This window comes from Cupressus sempervirens, chromosome 8 (genome assembly GCF_028749045.1).
Source record: "Cupressus sempervirens isolate cs-2001-9-10 chromosome 8, ASM2874904v1, whole genome shotgun sequence".
Taxonomy (NCBI): Eukaryota; Viridiplantae; Streptophyta; class Pinopsida; order Cupressales; family Cupressaceae; genus Cupressus; species Cupressus sempervirens.
The window spans coordinates 350254079-350272205 of record NC_143125.1 but is presented as its reverse complement, the minus strand read 5'-3'; the positions used below and the strand labels follow the sequence as shown (position 1 = coordinate 350272205).

Below are 18127 nucleotides of genomic sequence, written 5' to 3'. Positions count from 1 at the left end.
TCTCGTGCATAAGTCTTTTAGAAGTTTTCCCCAAATTCGCTTTACTTATACACAATGCATCACTATGACAAATTTTTATTTCGATAGTCCACACCAAGTTGCATCAATTGCTTTGGCACTATTTTTTCTAGCACTCTTTCCATCTTAATCCAATGGTGGAGTAACCAAAGCAATTAATCCACTTACCACAGATTTTTAGATATCAAATAGATTAAGCAAGTTGTGTATGGATATGCTCTACAAGTGTATACATATGCTCTTCAAGGCATAGTTTGTTCCATCAAATAGAGGGGCTTTTTCGAAGGAGAATCTTTTTAGATCATGTGTCCATTTAATTTCTTTCTACCAACTAAACTATACTATGAGGGAGCTCACAGTAATACGAATTGAGAGTACAAGCATTTACTACAAAGTGAGGGGTTGGAGAGGGAATCGGGCTGTAAATCAGTATAAGGCAATCCCTTCTTCAAATTAATAACACCTTCAAAACAACAATAATTTAGGAACACAAACAAACCCAGAAGTTCTGTGGTGACCCTTTCAGTGCGAAACCAAGGTAAGAAGATTTGCTTATATAGAATAACTTCCCTTGCAACATTGCAAGTATCAACATATTGGATAAATCAATCAACACCTTTATTTGTAGGCACCAATGCATAGGAAACACAAACCCCCACAACTAAACACCATACCAATATTTAAAAACTATGTCATATTATTTCAGTGATATTAAAAAAAAATATTATATTGTAAAACATATGGATAAAGATGTTCTTCCCAAAACAAGATTTTTCTTCAAAACATTAAATAATAGATTGCCAATTATCAATATTCAAAAACTATGTTACAGGCAAGAGCCTACAACACAATGGTAAACTGTGAGCATCTTATCTAGGAAGTCTTGGGTTCGAGTCTACTCAAGCTTAATAAATAATTATAACAATTAATCACCAGACAACACATAATAATAATTAATTTCGGGTTCAGCCTCTTATCGATCAAAGGAAAAAAAACCTATGTTACATCATTTTATCAATGATTAAAAAACATGATATATTTTTAAAACATAAGAATGATGCGGATACAGATTTCCTTTCCTAAAAAACTTAAAATATTAAATAATAAATTGCCATTCATTATGTAATAGTATAAAAATAATAATTAAATACTAGTTAGAATTATAAAGTGAAAATCATAAAATATTGTACTTTAAATAAAACAAAATCCATATTCGTGTTTTAGATAAATTGATATTTGATTTTTCTTCGTTTGCATCAATTATTTTGCATTAGTGATTGATGCATAATTATTTGCTGCTTTAAAAGACTTAATGTTTTGTTTTGGTCCTTCAAATTAGTTTTTGCTATATTAGTCACGGCAGTTGAAAGTATTTGAGACGTTTGGAAGTGATTGTGGCAAGTTTATGCATGCGAAATAGGACAACCAAACTACTGAAAATATTTGATCTATTTTTTGTTGAATATTTGGAGTTTCTACGCTTGTCATTATAAATGGACAAGTAGTTATTGAATTTTAATGGATGTTTAATGAGTTTTTCGAAGGAAAACTTCACGTTACCAAAATAGACATCTTTTATTTTTTTAAAAGAAACTTCTGCTTTGATTTTTTTTATCTTACAGTGTTGTAGATCACATGTTTTTTATTATAAAAGCAGCAATGCAAGGGTGCTGACCCTATACAAATATATGCCAAATGGACCACTTATAACAGGTCATGAACAGACCACTAATATCAAGAAAAAAACCATAATAGACCACTATAACACTAGCAACATAGCTAGGAACCAACATCAAGGGTGGGTAGAAATTCGTCCACAACTTGGGGAAGAGTTTAGGAAGAGGGTAAAGAACAATTGTTCTCCCTTCAATGAACAATAGTTCAAACAATACTGTCATTTGGAATTTTCCAGTATCGAAAGAAGAGGAATCATAATGCATGCCCCCATAGAAGGCTTGCCAGCACCATGTACGAATTCTTGTTGGGCAAAACATTGTCCACAAAAGGTTTATAGAATAGAGAATTGAGCAAAGTAAGGTTTACAGAACCTGAGGGGCCACGCCAATAGCATGAGGCGAATTAGGATCCACGAGGCTGTCGCAGGCCGAACCAATAGTAAGCAACCCAATATCAACTGCGAGGAGTCATCGGTAGCCTATGAAGAGTATCTAAAGAAGAATCGAAACCCCAATACTCAAGTGGTTATCATTTGCATGTAGTATACTACCTAAGAGAGAACAATCAATGGCCAAGTGTCACTAGTAGAGAAGCATCAACATTGAAAAGAGAGGAACTCTATAATGGCCCTTGCCAATAGGCCACTAATAACCACTAATACTGAACTGTGAAATTTTGTCGAACACTTGGCATGCAAACTAAATGCTGAATAAAGGAAATTGTTGTGCAACATATCTACTCAAATAGTTGATGTACAATAGTGCCAATATATTCATTCAATGATAACCAAATGCTTTTACATATGATATGCGATTTCAACTCAAAGCATTACAACATGGCACATTACAAACCAACCCTTACTAGCTGAATGCAACTGAGAATTTCTTGCAATTACAAACTGAAATGAAAGAACCTAGATTGAGCAAATGCTGGAGATTGAATACTGAAGACAAAATGATGATAATGCAACTCCAAACTACCCTCAGACTTGCTGATCGCACGGCCTGTAGGTACAGCCGTACATGTACGGACTGGTACGGCACCTAGCGAAAATAAATAACAAACTAAAAGGTGCCAAAAATGGTATAGAAATTACTGCCAGGCTCCAAGCAAAATTCTCCCAAAAAATAAAAATCAAACTCCTAGCCAACAGTGCGATATGAGAAAAAATGTATGTCCAAGCTGAAAATCGAACCCTGCTGGAAATGTCTAAATAAGCCCAACTTGAAGTAGCGGAATACCACTTCCAAAGTGCAACCCTTCAAAGGATATTTCACCTCCTCAGTTATGCAAATCCTTAGGAGACTCCGTTCCTAATGATCAAATGACAATCTGCAGACCAAGATGGTGCCACAAATGCTCGAAGGGAAAAGTAGTGTAAACTCAAGTCATGGGATGTCCAAATGAGAGGCCAAGCACTCTACTTATGCACTTTTCTAAGAAGCCACTAAGAACTTCTAGAAGTATCCATAAAATATTCTTATGCAATCCCTTTGTCATGCACTTTTATATAAAAAGTAACTTTATAAAATAAAAAGTGCAACTCAACTCAAAATTATAATATTTTGGCCCCGCATAACACATAAAATAAAAATATGACAAAACCCATCTCTCCAAGAGCAAATAAGACAATCCAATCTCCAAATAATCATTAGAATGACTCTCACCAAAATCATCTGCCTACGAGAGTCCATGATAGGAAAATTCACCGAAAAATAGCATGTCACTAAAAAGAGGACATGACAGTCCGCCCCTCCTGAAATTCCTTGCCCTCAAGCAATCTCAAAGTTGGATGCTGCAAAATATCTTCTCCCTCCCATGTGGCATCCTCCTTGGGTAAATCTCTCCACTTCACCAAGTACTCTCTGATAGTCCTCCTACGGAGTTGTCTCTCTCTGCTGTCAATGATGCACTCGAGAACAAGAACCAATTTCCCTTCATCATCCAATGGAGGGAGAACTGCTGAAGGCACAGATGGAGCCTAAAAATTCACAAGTCTCTATTCTCCTAATTACTTCGTCATCCATGTCATATCAGCCAATGGGAAAGACATGACCAAGAGATGCATATGTTTGCAATATATATATATTCAAGTCTATGATTATAATATTGATGTGGAAGCTGATAAGAGGAGTGAATGGAGCAAACAAACAGAACCAATGCATCTTTTGTTATCCATTATTGTTTCAGGAATCTGAGATGGAGTATTAGTTTCTTGGAGCTTATCAGAAATTTGTATCCTTTCAGGCAGCCTTCGCAATGTGCTATTGTTTAGGAAAAGCTTACTGGGAAATCCTTTCTTTATGCTGTATAGCATAATGCTATAAACCATTAATCAATAATCCATGAGTTATTGGGAAGATATTCAGATTCCAGCCTTTTTATGAAAAAGTCATAAGCTATATGAGCAGGATCAGACTTGTTCATTAAATTTATTAAAGAATGAAATAAAATCTGTGATGAGATAAAAGCTTCCTCTATGCAATGATAAGAGGGAAATGTTTGAATGAAGGAGTTTGTATTTTCAAAAGGAATAGTGAGGTTCGAATCATAGGCAGGTGAAGCTATGATCTGTGATTAGAGAGAGAGACCATTTTTATCCCCATTATTTAGCAGCCTGAACTACGCTATTCTGTTCAGAAGTGGTTCAAACTTTGACTTCATTTCTATGAATTCCTGGAATTCCTTCATTAGATCTTACAGTAGATGATAAAGTGGAGATATACAGCAAGACAATGCAAATTTACTGGCTTCTTTTATAATGCCACAGATTGGAGAATCACAGTTACTGAATCTTCTAGTACAGCACAAGATGATTACATAAGTTCGGGTCAAGCCATTTCAAGCAATAGTAACCAGAATATTGTAATGTCAAGATTTTTTTTTATTACTGAGACTTGAATCTAAGGAAGCAAGAAGAAATCAAGTTGCAGTTGTTGACAGTGGTATCTCAATGCTGGAGCAGAGCATTAGCAACAAGTTTTTATAACGAAAATTAGTTGTTGCCAATTTACTAGACACTTTGTTTCAAAAGCTTGTTGATTCATTTCTGGAGCATATAGCACCGGTATCTGCTATCCAGCGGCAGGTTGCATCTATTGTTCTTGTATCATGGTTCAAAGAGCTGGGTGTATGTACTTCAAAAGAAAGAATGGCACATGCGATTAATGCTGTCAGATCTCTTTGACAAAAACTTTAGACTTGCTGGATGGCAGCGATTCCTTTATGCCTACTTGTGATTTCTCCTTACCATATGCTGAGTTTTCTTGGACCTATTCAAAGATGAGATGTGAGGCCGCTGCATTGATCCGAATTGCCAGTACTTCAGGATGCTTTCAAAACACATTTTCTGTAGGAGTCCCTTTTGCGGATGAGTTAAGTATAGATGTTGCAGTGGATCTAGCGACAAAGGTTTGTGGTGTCAAAGGATGCATCTTCTATAGGTGAGGAAAGATTTATGGCCGAGGGTTTTATCAACATCCGTGTGCCTGCGAGAATAATTTGAAGGCGATGGAACAACACTATGTACCTTAGCAAATGCAAATATACATACAGTTACTATGTACACCTGGATACGCTTGGTTGAAGTAAAAGTCAGAGACTGAGAAGTCGTGCTTAAGGAAGAGGGGATTTGTGCAATGAAAGATGCCGTCAACTACTAAAAGGACAAAGCCGCTAAAGCACAGAGAGCTTCATCGATGATTGAGGAGTTTTGATTAGTGTTATATATGTCTAATGTTGTTTTGTTTTGATCGCAGGTCTGTGTGCGGTGCAATTAAGGAGAAGGATTGCACGAGCTTGGAACATGGAGGCTCGAGGCACAGTCCGAATTAATGTGATTTTAAAAATAAAAAAAAATGGGAGACGCATTGTCATTGTTTCCATTATAGTATGGAAGGCTCTGAGGTTTTCCTGTAATAATTTTGAACTTATTTAGTCCTGAAGCGGTAGGGATTATTGGATAAATAAAATTTGTAATCTTCAAAAATTATATGATTAGGTGCTGAATGGGTGTGTCTGTTCACTCACACACCTTTTCGTTGTTTATAAATATAAGATGTAAAAGAGACAAGACAATGTTCATATTCATATTTTCAATTTTTTACCTATGCTATATTTTATGTTATATTATATTTTTCATTTGAAAAGAAAATGACCTTTTGAACTAAGTCCGTGGATGGTGAATTATGGAATAAATTCTTGTGCGATTCTGGAGTTGAATTATATTGGATGGATCACCTGTAGGGAATGTCTCCAGTATGATTTTATTTCTAGATCAGTAAGAAGTATTTACTTAATTTATTTGCATTAGAGTTTTAAATTTTTATTAAGTTGTGTCCTTCGTAAGTGTTTTTTATTTTCTATAAATATTTTAATATTTCGATGAGTGCACTGGATCGTTATTGCATTTTAAATTTGATAAACGTAAATATTGTGAAATATTTTACTATTTCCATATTTATGTCTAATTTGCCTCGACAGGAGTTAAAGTGCATTTTAGACTAATTTAAATTGCTTTTATATAATTGATTTGTCGCGTCCGAATTATTAAATTTGTTTATAGTTAAAATATATTAAACTTTATAAAGTTGTACGTTTCAACTAATAATATTGACTCTATTGCCCATTTAATTAGGAACTGGTCTTTTATTCTTGATTCATAATCCATATGCTAGTAAATGTTTCATTTCTTTTCGTTGAAGAAATAATGTATTCATCTGTTGCTTTAATCTATATTTATTCTTTATTTTAAACATTACTTCAATCATTTATTTTTGTTCTCAGTTCATAATTTGCAAGTTTAAAGTTTTCCTATATTTCTTGCCATTTGGAAAACTTTTATTGTCTTTGTGTTCTAATCGATCTGCATTAAGCATCTTGGACTTTAAGTGTTTCATCCAGGATCAGGTACACCCGCTCGATCTTGCAGAGCCGGAAGTGCAGGGAACTCGTACCGTGTTCAGTTCTGTCAATTTGGCCTTAACTAGTTGGATATCCCAACATTGAGCAAGGCAGGCTCGTAGGATTCCAATCTGCGATTTTGGGAACCAACAGGCACAACATGCTGACCCAACGCATTGTTGAGCTGTGACACATGGAAAACATTGTGCACCCTATTGTCTGTTGGAAGCTCAAGCTCATAAGCCATCTCACCTATCCGCCTGATAATCCTGAAAGGGCCATAGTATCTAGGCTTAAGCTTCTCTGACCCCCTCTTCCTGAGAGTAAACTGTTGATAAGGCTACAACATGAGGTAAACCATGTCACCAACCTCAAAACTCCTCTCTGTCCTCTTCTAATCTGCATACTGCTTATGCTGATTCTGTGCTCTAGCAATATTATCTCTGAGAGCATCAACAATATCCTTGCTCTCCTGAAGCAAATCCCCAACACAAGGAACTCTAACATCACTCATAAGCAAATCAACAAAGTTCAGTGCATTATAGCCATATAGTGCTCTGAAAGGAGTCATCTGAATAGACATGTGATAGGTAGTATTATAGCAATACTCACATAAATAAATCCATCTAACCCATGCTTTTTGCTGACCAGCCACGTAATTCCTCAAATATCCCTCCACCCACTTATTTACTATCTCTGTCTGCCCATCAATCTGCGGGTGGTAACTGGTGCTAGGTGTGAGCTCCGTGCCACATAAACGGAACCTCCTGCCAAAAATGACTCAAGAACCCGCTGTCCCTATCACTCACTATGCTCTGGGGTATCCCATGTAGTTTGAAAATTTCCTTGAAAAAGACTTCAACCACTTGCACTGTCGTGTAAGTAGTAGTGATGGGTAAGAAGTGTGCATACTTCGTCAACCTATCTACCACCACATAGATGCAATCTCGCCCTTGGGCCTGTAAAGACCCTTACTAATAGGATCACTTAAACACTAATTCTTTGTACGATTGAATTTCGTCAAACACTTGGCATGTAATCTGAACTGTACTACTGAAGAAAATGTACTATGAAATTTCGTCAAACAATTGGCAAGCAAACAACTATATTGCTGAAAAGTAAGGAGTTAATAGATCCACACAACTCAAATAAGAAAATCAATGCCAAAGTAATCATCTATTGAAGATATAGATTCTCTTACAATACATTTGCAACTTTCAGCGTTTAGCACGTTAACTTGGCACTCAACTATGCAACTAGATGCAATGACAATCTTTTCTTATAATAAACTGAATACAAATGACTTGGCACACCTTGAACCTCTACTCTAGATATACAAATGCAAGTGGAATCCTTTTTTTGAATCACTTATACAGCTGGGTACAATGCAAAGACTGAAACTTTAAACCCCCATATGAACTCATCAAGCAATAGAAAATTGATAGAACCTGGACTTTGCTGTGAATAGCAGTGAGAGTGTTGTTTTAGTGGATGGAAATCTAACCCCTGGACTGCCCCTTGGCTGAACTATTCATGCACACTGTTCACGCGCACTATTCATGCGCATTGTTCACGCACTGTTCATAGCACTGTAGCAGCAGTGTTTACTTTCAGACCTGCTCCAAATCTCTCTTCCAAATCTGCCCTCCACGCTGTTCAATGTCTGCAATGGTAATCCTTTGGAATGGAACAATTTCAATCTTGCCTGTAGCTGAAAATTGAAACTAAATGCACACAGTATGAAGCTGATAGATCTTAAATCCCTTGACTCTGTCTTCCAAGAGCGAAAGGATTGTCACCAATGGAGGATTTCGTCTCCAAAAGCCAGCAAATCGAATCAACCACTAAGCTTGAATTCCTCAATCTCCCTTATCTCCACACCCCCACTCATGGCTATATATGAAGTCCTCTTAGAGGGTCGACCCCCACTCCACAAGCAATGTGGGATTAAATCTCATATTTGCATTTTAATATATTGTTTACATTTATCACTTTAAAGACCCAAGGAGTTCATTTAGTGTCCCACTACTAGGCACACATATAAATACAAAATATAATAAAGTAACCTTATAATATTAATTTAATTGAAGTTACTTTATTAAATAACTTCCGACATTAAAATTCCATAGCAAATGATCTCGGAACGCCACAAATGATAGCTCGTTGGAAAGAGCTCAGAAAAACACATCCAACCCCATCATCAAAATTATCATCCGACTAGCCTGGCTGACTTACTAAAAATAGTAAGTCCCATTGGAAATGCCTCCAAACGAACTCAGTTTGGCCCAAAACAAAATCGACTAGGCCAAAACACCTCAAGATCCCGTCCATGTCCTTATTAGCCCCCTCGGGACCACCTAGAAGTAGGCTAATGACAACACATATCCAAACTGGCTAAACGGGGTATATTACAGGGCCTTAGGCAAGCCCACAATGAAATCCATGGATATACACTCCCACTTCCTGTCAAGAATGGGAAGTGGCTATAGGAGCCCTGCTGGAAAGGTGTGCTCTTGTTTGTTCTGCAAAGAAACAAGGCACTCTCTAACATACTGCAACACATCTGCCTTGAGCCCTTTCCATGTGAACCGCTCCTGAACCTGCTTGTACGTTTTGAAGTATCCAGGATGTCCAGCTGTAGGTGAATCATGAAATGCTCTCATAACAATACGCTTCACCTTAAATCCTGGGACTAAGAATATCCTGTTCTTGTAGATAATCAAACCATCCACCAGTGTATACCTAGTATCGACAACTGTCCCATCAACAATCCCGGATGCCAATGAATCTCTAGCATACTCAGCAATGATCAAGTGCCTCCAATCCTCTGATATTTGAATCATAGCACTGAGATGTTGTCTACGTGACAATGCATCTGCTACCACATTCTGAGTCCCTTTCACATAGGAGATGTCAAATTCATAAGCCTGCAGTTTACTAACCCACTTTCGTTGCCTGTCATTGAGATCTCTCTATCCAAGGAAATGTCTCAAACCATTGTGGTCAATTTTAATGCAAAACTTACCACCCACCAAATACTGCCTGAATTTAGCAAATCCATGCATAATAGCCAACATCTCCTTGTCATATATACTAAATGATCTCTCTGGCCCATAGAGCTTCCTGCTCTCAAATGCAATGGGGTGCTTGTCCTGCATCAAAACAGCACCAATACACTCTCCAGATGCATCACACTGAAGCTCAAATGGCTTCGAGAAGTTGGGCAATGCTAACACAAGGCATGTAGTCATGATCTCCTTGAATCTCTCAGAGCAAGCTTGTGCCTTAGGTGTGCAAACAAAGGCTCCCTTCTTCAGCAAATTTGTCATAGGAGCTGCGTGACGTGAATACCCACTAACAAATCTGCAGTAGAAACCACAACCCAAGAAACCCTCTCAACTGTGTCAAGTTCTCTGGAGTAGGCCAATCCACAATAGCACGGATCTTATCAGGATCAATCCTTACTCCCTCTGCACTAATGATGTGATCAAGTCCTTCAACTTCCTGGTGTAGACTTGGACTGTTTCATTTTTCCCTTGTTTTGTGTTGTATATCTCCGCTACGATTGCATTGTCATCGCACAGCAGTTGAAATTCCGTAATAAACTCCTTTTTAATGTTGTCCCAACCGGTTAACTTCTGGGGATCTGTATCAGGGAACCAATCAATTGCAACACCACGTAGGGTGGCCGAAAACTGTCGGACCCATTCGTTTGTATCTACTATGCCATTCGCCATCCAAATCGTTTCGCACGTTTTACAATGTCGAATCGGATCAACTGCTCCACAACCATCAGATTTTGGCAATTTTTCTTTTGGTCCTACCATTACTACTAGATGTGTAGGAACATTGACATTCTGTATTCCGACACCAACGCTTTGTATCCCAATACTAACGGTTTGCACTCCAGCACCAATGCTTTGTATCCCAATATCAACGGTTTGCACTCCGGTACCAACACTTTGTGTTTCAACACCAATGCTTTATACTCCAACAGCTGTGCTTTTTGGTGAAGAAGAGTCTCCACAAGTGAATCTGTCCATCTTGGAAGTGTATCATGGATGAAGAGTTCACTCCACGCTCTTGCTCCCTCGACACTCCGAGCCATGTGAGTTAATTCTCTTTCGTCTAGATTCTCTTCCCTTGGTGAATACAGGTTCAGAAACTCCTCCCTTGCTTCTTCCACCAACTCCACCCGCTGTCGGGTCTCTTCCAACAGTTCTTCCAACAATTCCTCTGCGCTTCTGTGTCCGTCGGCAATCTTCTGAAATGTCCTTCAACATTTGACTTGTTGTGCCAAGATTAAATTTTCCTGCGCAGCACGTATTCCATCTTTTCCCTTTATCTTATTTTGATCCTTGTTAAGCTGATTTGGCATTAATCTTTATTCCTCCCTCCTTCCAGGTTCATCGGGCAACGACACCAAATATTTACCATATCGGGGTAAAGAAATCAATGCTTATAGACAATGGATCAAAATAGCAGAACTTCTTTATATTATTCGCATATGCCAAAGATATTACATTATGCTTATCATTATCAATACAATGATCCCAAAGGTGTCCGTTGGCCACATTCATGTCAGCTATAGAATAAGAACCTTCCCAATACCCACGAGAACCTTCACGACACACACCTTGTCGGCTATACAACGTTTACTGACGACAATGCCCAAATCACATTTGGACTCCTTGGCATACAAGGACTCCAACTGCAGGATCCCCAAAACCGTCTCCAAGTGCTCCATGCACTCCTGCCAAGTCCGACTATAAATCGGAATATCATCAAAGAAGACTAACACATACTTCCTCAACTAGTGACAGAAGACCCCATTCATGGTGGACTAAAAAGTAGCAGGCGCATTGGTCAACCCAAATGGCATGACCAAAAACTCAAAGTGCCCACAATGACATCTGAAGGCATTCTTCTCAATATCCTGCTCTCTAACTCTGATCTAATAGTAACCGGATCTCAAATCAATCATTGTAAAGTAACATGCACCGTGAAGTTCATCAATCAATTCATCAATCCGTAGAATGGGGTACCTGTTCTTGATTGTCCTTTTGTTCAACACTCTGTAATCAATGCACATCCTCAATGTACCATCTTTTTTCTTCACCAACACAACCAAAGAAGCAAAAGGGGACTTGCCAGGCCTGATGTGACCCATTGCAAGAAGCTCCTTGATGGTTTTCTCGATCTCACCCTTGAACATCATAGGATTCTTGTAGGGTGTAATCATCACAGGTATAGCACCCTCCTCCAACTCAATGATGTGCTTAATACCTTTGTCTGGTGGTCTGCCAGGTGGGATGTCACTGAAGACTCTGTCATACTTCACTCTCAACCTCTATATGTTTGGGCGATACTCTATCTTATGCTGCCCCTCCTGTATAGGCATGAGAGTACAAACGGCTGCCCACTCAATGTCTTCATGTCTGGCTATCCTCTCCAACTGTCTGAAGGAGATAATCCCGATGTATCCATTCCTGATGGCTCTCAAAATGTGTTTCTTCCCATCCACTTGAAACATAATCTCCATGTCCTTCAATTTGAAGGTGACCTCTTCCAACGAGCGCAACCACTCCATCCCAAGAACAATATCCAGATCACCCATGTTGAGATGTTGACAACATGGTAGTCCGCCTTGAACTCATAGTAGTTCAAGCATAAGGGAAAATTTCTAACCATCCTGTTACACTTAAGAGTGTAACCATCAGCAACCTGTACTCGTAGTCCCTCAAACTCCTCGATCATAATACCACGACATTCGACAAATGGTGCATCAATGAAATTGTGCATAGCACCTGTATCAACCAAAGTAATAACTCTCTGCCCTGCTAGAACACCACGCAGTCTAAAAGATCCTTCGTGCTGAATGCTAGACAAGCGTGCCTCATGTAAGTGCAACTCAAGCTCCTCCTTAGTCTCTAGAGCTTCTACTTCCGCCTCAGGCTCTGCATCACTATGATCAACCTCATGTCCAAAATTATTAGAATCTGAACCCTCGTAGTAAGCCCACATAACGTTGTTGGCCTTCCCCTTAGGCCTCATAGGACAATCATGATCTCTGTTGTAGGGACCCTTGCAATAGAAACATAGCTTCTTCCTGTGCAAGTCATTCAATGTCTCCATATCCAAAGATGCAATAGACTCACCCTTGGTGTCACATTTTTTGCCCTTCTTTTTATCAAACTTCTTATTGTCCTTGAATGAAGAAGTGCTCCTGCAGGTGAACCTACTGGAGGATGTTCTGAGCTCCATGCTCCATGCCTTCCTCATAGCCTCCTGCAATGAAAGAGGATATAATGCCTTGATCCACCCCTTTAGAGGTTCAGACAACCCCTCTGTAAATAGTATAACCAACCTCCTCTTAGACACATCCTGCACCATCACTGATAATCTCTGAAACTCGCTGATGTAGACCTCCAAACTGTCTGTCTGTCTCAGCTGTGCAAGATCACAAAAGACCACCTCTGGTTCTTTCTTATCAAAGCACTCTACCAATCTATCCACAAAATCATGATAGCATGTCACCTGATTATGCTGCAATGTAACCATACCATGTGACCACCAATCGTGTTGCACCCTCTAAATGCAAAGTGGCATACCTAATAGCATCTGTCTCTGACATAGGCCTCAATGCCAGGAATGTATCTAACTTATGGATCCAGGCTTGTGCTGTCATTTGTCCACTGCCGTCAAAAGAGGGTAAGGTGAGCTTGCTAGCAGCTCACTACAACTCACTATCTTGACCTACTCTAGGCATCCAATTCTTCCTACTACTCCTCATGTGCTCTCTTCTCTGACTTAGGTAGCGAACAAAATTTAGCAACTCACGAACATGAGGAGGTAGTGCCTTCCATTCTGCATCTGCAGCTCGAAGATCATCTTGAAAGTCCTCCAGGATATCATCCTCTACTGCCTCCTAGGTCACCTCTCTAAGGAATGTAGGACGTGTAGGCCTATTTGCAGTCCATGACCTGTGCCTAGGAGCACCCTGTGAACCTGCTACACTCATGTTATCTTGCTCTAGTGTCCCTCTACCCCTGTTCCTGATTCCTCTGCTGAGCAATTCTCTCCATCATAGTAGTCAATGCACGTATAGATTGATCTATCTCCTATTGTCCAGTAGTCATAGCCCGAAAGAAGTTTCTAGCCTCATCATCATCAGTCCTAGGGACTCTAGGTGGACTCTATGATTGTCTTTCACCCATAATAAGTATATCTCTGAATTCTTGCTCAACCTTAGGTGTTGCTCTCCTGCGTGTATAATACTTGTGGTACCCAAAAGTTGAAGAATGCATAAAGATCCTTTACCCAACAGGATGGCAAGAACACCGCTCTGATACCATTGTAATGGCCCTTACCAATAGGCCACTAATAACCACTAATATTGAACTGTTATATTTCGTCAAACACTTGGCATGCAAACTAAATACACTGCTGAAAGTAAAATGCTGAATAAAGGAAATTGTTGTGCAACAAATCTAATCAAATAGTTGATGTAAAATAGTGCCAATATATTCATTCAATGATAGCCAAATGCTTTTACATATGATATGCGATTTCAACTCAGTGCATTACAACATGGCACATTACAAACCAACCCTTACTAGCTGAATGCAACTGAGAATTTTTTGCAATTACAAACTGAAATGAAAGAACCTGGATTGAGCAAATGGTGGAGACTGAATACTGAAGACGAAATGATGATAATGCAACTCCAACCTGCCCTCAGACTTGCTAATCGTACGGCCTGCAAGTACATCCATAAATGTACGGACTGGTACAACACCTGGCAAAAATAAATACCGGATTGAAAGGTGCCGAAATTGGTATAGAAATTATCACCAGGCTCCAAGAAAAATCCTCCCAGAAAATCAAAATCAAACTCCCAGCCAACAATTAGATATGAGCAAAAATGTATGAAAATCGAACCCTGTTGGAAATGTCTAAATACCAAATAAGCCCAACTTGAAGTAGCTGAATACCACTTCCAAAGAGCAATCCTTCAAAGGATATTTCACCTCCTCAATTATGACTCTGTTCCTAATGATCAAATGACAATCTGCAAACCAAGACGATGCCACAAATGCTCAAAGGGAAAAGTAGTGTAAACTCAAGTCATGGGATGTCCAAATGAGAGGCCAAGCACTCTATTTATGCACTTTTCTAAGAAGCCACTAAGAACTACTAAAAGCATCCATAAAATATTCTTATGATAAACCCCATCTCTCCAAGAGCAAATAAGACCATCCAATCATCAGAATGACTCTCTCACCAATATCATCTGCCTACAAGAGCCCATGATAGGCAAATTCACTGAAAAATAGCACGTCACTAAAAAGGGGACATGGCAAACTCATAATATAGCAAAAGTCTATTTGCAGTATGTGAACCACATTCTTGAGAAGAGGTGTGGGCATGTGAACCACATTCCTAAGAACAGGTTTGGAGATGTCAATATCAGTCAAATGCATGCAAAAGCAGAATGATCCATGATGGAAGTGGAATCATCAACCTCCAAGAAACAGCCGAAAGAGTTGCCAATGGCCTTACAATAAAAAATCTCCCAAAAATGACAGGATGCATTTAAAAGATGGACACACATTGAATTAATAATATAGAGATTTATTTATGTTTATAAGGCCGACCTTCCTTTGCCAACTGCCAAACTTTAAGTGAGTATTAATTAAAAATTAAAAATAATTTGAAATGTACAATGGGCTGACCCATGTACAGAACCAATTTTTTTAATGAAAAAGAGCATATAGATTTAGGCTTCAGATATTAGATTCACTTTAATAAATGCTGGTCTTGCTTTATTGGATAATCAATGCTTTATGAAGTCACTTTGTCTTGTGTGTGCAATGGAATGTGATTCAAGGAACTGAAAAAAATAATGAAAAACACTCAAATCAACAAATCCAAAGCAACATACAAGATTTTAAAAATATAGAAACAAGAATGCAAACCAAGTAGCATACCCATAACCTCCTCGATGCAACGCTTTGTCCATTGATGTTTGGTTAGATGTGTGTTCACTCACGATTTTGGAAAGCATAACAATGCTCCCAGCGCAAAACGGTTGGGAGAGATAACAATGGTGAGGGGTTGAAGTTATTGGATTGGAAAGAGATAAATGAATGGTCAAGATTGATTGCAAAGATCAGTGGTGGATGATGCTTGAGAGGAATTGAAGGGATTAAAAATCGTGCTTGGTGTGCAAGCCCATGTGACCAAGTACATGTGCACATGTGCATGATGTGATGGAAGGGTTGCCTTTAGGTTCCTAACCTTTATGATTAAAGGTGCTCACATGATTCTAGGTGCGATTAGGCTTAATGAGGGATGATTAGTAAATAGATGAATTATTTAATTCATATGTTGGCTTTAGAAGGGTTATAATTATTCAAGTTGATCAAATGTTAATGATCAAATTTAGGTGTCTACATCTTTATACCATGTAGTATATAAGAAAATAGTGTTGGTAGGGATAATCATTTTGTCATTTTTGATAGTGTACAAAGAATTTCATATTCCAGAAGATATCCAAGACAATATTGCATCAATAGGGATTTTTTCCTGTTGGATATGTTCCATGGGAGGCTGGTCTCACCCCCTCACACTGTGATAGGGATTTTTCATATAAGATATGTTCCATGGGAAGCTGGTCTAACCCCCTAGCACCATGTCCCTGTTCTCACTGCTGTCCTCAGAGACAGCATTTTTTATCTTACAATTTTTCTTTCACAAACAGAGTCACTTTAAAAACAGACAGAAAAAGTGTATAGCATTTGTCAGTTTCTTTATTGTGTTCTAGATTTAGAATATGGTGATTCTATTTTCATCATAAACAACTTGGATTGTTGAGTGGTATTGTTAAATTGTTTGGTAACAGATCGGGTGCATCACATGCTTAACGCTTTTCATTTGTTCTGTTCTAAACTTGGAATATGGTGATTCCATGTTCATCAAATGTACAATTTGGATAGTTGGGTAGTATTCTTGAAATGATTAGTTTGACAGAGTAACAGACTCGGTGCATCATATGTTCAATGCTTTTATTTCTTTTGTAAAAGTCGGGCCGCTGTAATTACTAAGTACACATTTATAGGCTTCATAAATATTCACTATAAATATCCAGTATAAAAAGTCCTTTTCAAGAAAAGTTTAAAATACTTTAAAGTAATATCTAGGAGACAAGTTTAAAATACTTTGAAGTAATATCTGAAAGAGGTTAAACCATATATTTTTTATTTTCCAGTATAAAAAGCTCTTTTTCAAGACTAGTTTAGAATTCTTTGAAGTAAAATCTAGTAGACTCACTTTAGAACTCGTTGGTACAAATCCAGCATCTGTGTCTGCACTCATTCAAAAAAATATCAGCACTACATCAGCATCTCAGCCCATATTCCCAATGACATTAAGTAATTCCAAGATTAGTTATTAAAAAATGAAATCCGGAATTTATGACAGCTGTTTGCATAGAATAATCAATCAGATGACATCTAAAAATAACTTAAGGTTTTTAATGGTGGAAGGAGAGGCATTTGTTCAACGGGATGAGGAACAAGAAGAAAAAGGAGTTATTGATAATAGAAAACAAGAAGACAATCATCGAACACCAATAAGAGATTCAATTATCAAGTAACAATGACTCATACCAACAAAACATTTGACCCTCTTATAACACTGTTGTGGAATGAGTGCATTCTCTGTCCGCCTACGCTTAGGCTCCATAAAAGGAAGCCGGCCCTGTTATGAAAAAATTAAAAATCCATTAGTAAGCAAACAGAAATAGATAATGGTTTCATAACTCAGGCATCAAAATTGTATGCTAATCATAGGACCATACACCATGAAGGGCTAATAGCCTAGGTAATATAGCAGCTCAGATGCTGTCCACCAAACATAGAATAAACTATAACAACCATCAATGCCAAACACTTTTAAACTACAATATATCAAAAGATATGTGCTCAACTCACAAGTTTGATTGTACCAAGCTTCCTCAAACAATTCTAGGAGCTGATTTAAATATTTTCCCTTCAATACTCTGAAACTAGTACTGATCGTGGGTGCATACTCTAGAATGCTTCCTAGAGCTTTTTCTGATCACTAAGGATCATCACTAAAGCAAGGGTGTATTATGTCTATGCTCGACACCACATAATGTTGGCGACAATTGTGTGCGAGCAAGCAGTACAATAGTTTGCACAATGTAACCATATGATAGCAACTTAGAAAGTTATACGGTAGTAGAAGGAAGAGCCTGCAGGGCCAATAAGATTTTCATACAATAATAGAGCAACCAAGCATATTTTTTTTTAAAAAGTGATACTGGAGAGAATGGGAAAGTGTACTACGTAGTATGTAGGGCAGTTAGCAGAAAGAGTATGAGGGAACAGCAAAAACATAACAGTTTGTATAATGTATGACCAGAATCAAGTAATGAATTTGAACCAGACAATGCAAAGATTGTGTACGGTGCAGACACAGAGGTTGTGCAAGTGATAAAGTCTAT

General features: G+C 38.2%; 1 protein-coding gene across 7 annotated transcripts in view; it reads right to left on the bottom strand.

Annotated features, from left to right (window-relative positions):
- Positions 1-18127, bottom strand: part of GMI1 (gamma-irradiation and mitomycin c induced 1) — a 393394-nt gene that overhangs the window by 269444 nt on the left and 105823 nt on the right. For all 7 annotated transcript variants that reach the window (XM_089797668.1, XM_089797669.1, XM_089797671.1 and 4 more), the window contains exons 16-17: positions 17268-17358; positions 16930-16964 (exon numbers count right to left, since the gene is read on the bottom strand). In XM_089797668.1, the coding sequence (XP_089653794.1) occupies positions 16930-16964; positions 17268-17358 (126 nt within the window). The remainder of the gene's footprint in view (positions 1-16929; positions 16965-17267; positions 17359-18127) is intronic.